The 5226-nt window shown below is 47.8% G+C and overlaps 1 protein-coding gene across 1 annotated transcript in view; it reads left to right on the top strand.

Annotated features, from left to right (window-relative positions):
- The first annotated feature begins 1423 nt into the window (after positions 1 to 1423).
- Positions 1424 to 5226, top strand: part of AKR1B10 (aldo-keto reductase family 1, member B10 (aldose reductase)) — a 16710-nt gene continuing 12907 nt past the window's right edge. The window contains exons 1-2 of the mRNA XM_005860706.2: positions 1424 to 1605; positions 4437 to 4604. Of these exons, the coding sequence (XP_005860768.1) occupies positions 1540 to 1605; positions 4437 to 4604 (234 nt within the window). The 5' untranslated portion in view covers positions 1424 to 1539. The remainder of the gene's footprint in view (positions 1606 to 4436; positions 4605 to 5226) is intronic.

The following is a 5226-nucleotide window of genomic DNA, read 5'->3' as shown; positions in this document are numbered from 1 at the left end:
GTGGTCAAGTGAGATGTTGTGACTTTTGCTTAGATACTCCTTCCTTCACCTTTTAGCCTACATCGCTTCTCTGGAACTTTCCACGGTCAGCCACCCTGAGTGGTAGCAGCTGCACACGGGAAAGACATGAGAGGTAACGTTTCCTTTGGTTGTGGATATGATGAAAGAGTAGATCTAGAGTCAGCAGCAAGAGGACAGCCTGTTGGCTATTTTTTAAACATTGTACTGACTCAAATGTTTAAGCGTTATAGGACTGAGACTTTCACCAACCACAGTCATTCACTCATTTCTGAAGGATGGATTGGACATCTATGCAACTAGGGACTCTCCCAGGCAGTGAGGTGATGGTGGTAAACAAGACAGACAAGATTTTCCTTCAGGAAGTGATGAGAGAAAGAGATTAACAAGCAAACACATTAATTCAGATCGCAACAAGCTGATGTGAGAAATAAACTGGATAGTGACCCGAGTTGGGGGAGAGGGTAGGCATGCCACTTTAACACAAACAGGTCAGGAAAGGCGGCCTCAGCGTAGAGGAGACATTTGAGTCAGGACAGAAGAGAGAAGTCAGCTCTGCTAAGAGCAAGTAAGAGAATATTTCAGGCACCCGGAAAGCAAGTGCCAATGTCCTGGGGCAGGAAAGAACTGGGAATCTTAGAGAAACAGCAAGGAGGCCTGCAAGTGGGACACATTATGAGCAAAGGGTGAGTGGCCCATGACAAGGTAGGAGAGGCAGTAAAGGGACAGAGTCCAGAGGCCATGAAGGCTTGATCCACAGGCTGTATTTCACTGAAAGGGGAGTGGAAACTCATTGATGGATTTAAATATGTTCTTTTTATTGATTTTAGAGAGAGAGAGGAAGGGGGAGGAGACAGAGAGACATTGATCAGTTGCCTCCTGCACATGCCTTGAAGGGGGATCGAACTGGCGACCTTTTGGTGCATGGGACCACTCTTGAGTGGTGAGAATATAGGTAATGGATATTTCCTTATTTAGAATCGTTTATATCTTCTAATTTTTCTATAATAAATATGTGGCATTTTATTATCACAAAGTTTATTTTTTAAGGAACTCTCAAAAATGTTAAAAGTTTATTAAACTACAACTGTTCAAAGCCCCACATTCTAAATAAATATATGAAGAATATTAGCATATAAAGATTTTGTCCATGTGGTTAACCGATAATTTCTATGCTCTGGAGGAAAAAAAAGATACAACTGCAGACCAATCAGATAAGAATAAGTCAAAATGCATGTACTTTTATTTTCCATTTATTAAACTTGCAAAAGTAAAAAGAAAATTGATGAAACCCCTTAAGCATCACTCTCATAAATAATAATATGTGTTTTGTCACTGGGAAAACTGTGCCCCAAGTTGCAGTGCTGGTTCATGAATATTGTTTAATCTTGCAAAAGGCTGGACAGACTTTAGGTTCAGGGCAGGCAATGGACGCCAGCCACCAGCCTCTGGCTCCTCCCCGCTGCCAGGCCTTACCTGGGCACAGCCACCCACCTGAGCACTCGGAACGGCAGCACAGCCATGGCCACCTTTGTGAGGCTCAGCACCAAAGCCAAGATGCCCATCGTGGGCTTGGGCACCTGGCAGGTAAATCACACACGATTCCCTGGAGCGGCTTTGGGCATTTTCTCCTGGGAGTCAGGGGTCTGGGGAGATGCGAGGTGACTTTCCTTTCTCAGGGATGATTCGAGCTGCAAAACTGCAAGTCTGGCTTTTTCCGGTGATAGTGAGAGTTCACTAGCAAGTACCCAGTTTCAAGCCGCCGTTGGGCTTCACAAAACCCGGGTGGTTTTCCAGGGCAGTTTCTCTTTCAGCAGCCTTCCCTCTGAACACTCCCTGGCTCTAGGTTACTGAAAGGGTGTGAGGGGGATGTCAGGGCGCAGAAGGCCCCGGCACTCCTTGACTCCTTGCTGCTCGGTGTGTGCCCGCATCCCTCTGCTCTGGGGCTCCCTAGAAATGTGGAAGGAAGCTCAGGCCGCATCTCAGGCTACTGAGGTGGAATCTGCAGTTTAGCAAGATCCCCAGGTGACTGCGGTGCACCCTGGGGTCTGAGAGGTACGGTGCCCACAGTGGGGATGTCCCAGTGTGGGCTGAAGTGCTCCTCTCAGTCAGCAAAACCCAGAAAGGCACTGTGCAGAGTTCAGGGAAGCAGATCCTGGAGCCTCTCTTAGGCTAAGTTTTAAATGCCTTCCCATCACCTTCCTGGGCCTTCTTTCTCATTTCTAATGTAAAGCAACCTTAATTTCAGACTGTAATCAAGAATAAGCATTTGTTTGGGTAGAAAGGAGCTGCAGCCCAGGATACAGATTCAAGTAGCAACCTAAATTGTGTTCCACTGAGACAAAGGGGAGGACACTCTTTTTTAAATCCTCACTGGAGGATATTTTTTCCAATGACTTCTAAAGAGAGTGGAAGGGAGGGAAGGGGGGGGGGAGAGAGAGAGAGAGAGAGAGAGAGAGAGAGAGAGAGAGAGAAACATCGACATGAAAGAGATTGGTTGCTTCCCAAACGCGCCCTCACTGAGACTGGGGAACCCATAACCAGGACACATGCCCTTGACTGGGAATTGAACCCATGACCCTTCAATCTGCCAGCCAACACTCTAACCATTGAGCAAACTGGCCAGAGCAGAGGAAAGTTCCCACACAGGTTTCCAATTAGGTCCATTTTATGTAAACGAGATATAGAAATATAGAAATTGTGCAGTTCTGATTGGTCGGTGTAGGTCTCAGAGCTTCCCTGCAGCTATTGACTTAGATGGTGGTGTAACAAATGTAAATATCCTATATAATAAAAGCCTAGGTGGTGTGATGCCCTCACATGACATCATCATAAGATGGCCAGTAGGGGAGGGCAGTTGGGGGCAAACAGGCCTGCAGGGGAGGGCAGTTGGTGAGACCAGGCCTGCAGGGGAGGGCAGTTGGGTGCAATCGGGCTGGCAGGGAAGCAGTTAGATGTCAATTAGGCTGGCAGGCAGAAGTGGTTAGGGGCAATTAGGCCGGTGGGCAGGCAGGCAGGTGAGCGGTTAGGAGCCAGCAGTCCCAGATTGTGAGAGGAATGTCCCAGATTGGAGAGGGTGCAGGCTGGGCTGAGGGACACCGCCCACCCCATGCTCTAATTTCATGCACCGGGACTCTAGTAATGTAAATAAGTGGAGCGGGGGTAGTGCAGGAAACTGAGAGTTCAGCCTATAGTTCTTCCTGGTATACAGAATGCCTGAGGAGCCCCTCTCAGCAACTGGTTCTAGACTCCTGTTATTTATAAAATGTGGGTTCTCAGTTCACCTATGGGGAGTCCATCTCAGCAGATTTGTTTCTTCCCAGCATTTACATCAAATGAATCTTTCTTCTCACATCCTAACTAGTGATAGGAGCAATCTTTGCATTTCTTCTCTCTTGCCCCTCTGCTGATTCTTTCTCCTCTGTCTCCGCCCTTCTTTGCACTCAATCTTTCCCATCTCCTCTCTTGAGTTAGAGCAGTGGTTCTCAACCTTCTGGCCCTTTAAATATAGTTCCTTATGTTGTGACCCAACCATAAAATTATTTTCGTTGCTACTTCATAACTGTAATGTTGCTACTGTTATGAATCGTAATGTAAATATCTGATATGCAGGATGGTCTTAGGCGACCCTTGTGAAAGGGTCATTTGACCGCCAAAGGGGTCGCGACCCACAGGTTGAGAACCGCTGAGTTAGAGGGCAGAATCCCGTGTAGTCCCAGGATCGGGTCATCCCCAGGAAGCATTCTTGGTCAATCTGGGTGAGCAGTTCTCCTCCAGTTTACCTCAGTCCCAGTTTCTCTTGCTTGAATGAGGCTGTTTTGCTTCAAATCAGAGCTTCGACCTTGATACAGATGTGACGACAAATTGCTTCCAGATCTGCTCCCTGCCGCGTTCCGGGTGCTGTGCTAAGAACTTCACATTCCTTGTGGCAGTTAACACGATGACCTCTGGGGCAGCAACTAGTATTATTCCCATTTTGCAGACAAAGTTTAGATAAAGTAAGTCATCTGCTTAGGTCTCACACCTAGTCTGCGATGAGCCTAGTTTTTGCTGCAATGACCATTTTCCACTGGTAGATTCCTTTGGGTGGTTCAGAATCCAGTTTCCAGCCTGGTCATTAGAAGGGTTGCTGTTGGAGCCATCGCTCCCCCGCACACCTGGAGACATTGCAGAGCTGGAGGGTTAACCTGGATTAGAAGGAAATGGGCTTTTATGGGCTAGGTTAGGACATGAGGCCATAATCAGAAGTGAATTCACTTTTCCTCCTTCCCCTTTGGAAAGTCTTCCAAGCGTGTTGTTCTTCCCAGGTGTCCCCTGGAAAGTGACCCCAGTGAAGCCTTGGTTGGGAGAAGCCAGGCTTGGAGCAGAGCCCTTTGAAGGTGGGCTGGGGATATGATATATGTGGTCTTTCTCTTAAGACCCCCCTAGACAAAGTCAAGGAGGCTGTGAAGGTGGCCATTGACACAGGGTATCGCCACATCGACTGTGCCTATTACTACTGTAATGAGAACCAGGTCGGAGAAGCCATACAAGAGAAGATCCAAGACAAGACTGTGAAGCGGGAGGACCTCTTCATCGTTAGCAAGGTACTGTTACCAGGAAACCCCCGGTGGGGCTCGGGCTGCCTGTCGCTCTGTCCAATAACAAAGGCAGGGTTGAATCATATTAGGCGTTTATTGAAAAGGCCAGCCAACCAAGAAGACAGGGTGCTTACAAGCATCAAATCCTGCCTTCCCAGCAAGGTACAGGGGACAGAATTATAAAGGGGAAAGGGCTGGGGGGCTACGTGCAGTCCTTGGGGGCTGCAGACATCAGCTATTGTCCTTTAGTCATTGATGAGATGATGTTGATGATATGATGTTTTGACTCCTGGTGGGTCGGTCTGACTGTGCTTATTGGTTCTGCTTGCTGGATTCACAGCTGAGTCACCTCCTCAGTCGCTTCACACAGGACTTGCAAAGGAAACTAAAAAAAATGTAACCCCCTATCTACACTAATAAAAGAGAAACATGGTAATTAGCGTACGACCGCTACCCTTCCCATTGGCTAATCAGCATATCCTTATGCAAATTAACTGTCAGCCAAGATGGCGGCCGGCAGCCATGCACTGAAGCGAACAGGGAGGCTTGCTTGCTCCAGTGACTGGCGAACTCCAACGTTCCCCGCCTAACTTGCCGGCCTCTCAGCTGCAACTCTAAGCAACTATGT

Source organism: Myotis brandtii, unplaced genomic scaffold (assembly GCF_000412655.1).
Source record: "Myotis brandtii unplaced genomic scaffold, ASM41265v1 scaffold1384, whole genome shotgun sequence".
NCBI classification, from domain to species: domain Eukaryota; kingdom Metazoa; phylum Chordata; class Mammalia; order Chiroptera; family Vespertilionidae; genus Myotis; species Myotis brandtii.
Note: the sequence above shows the minus strand (reverse complement) of the source record. Positions and strands in the feature narration are given on the sequence as shown.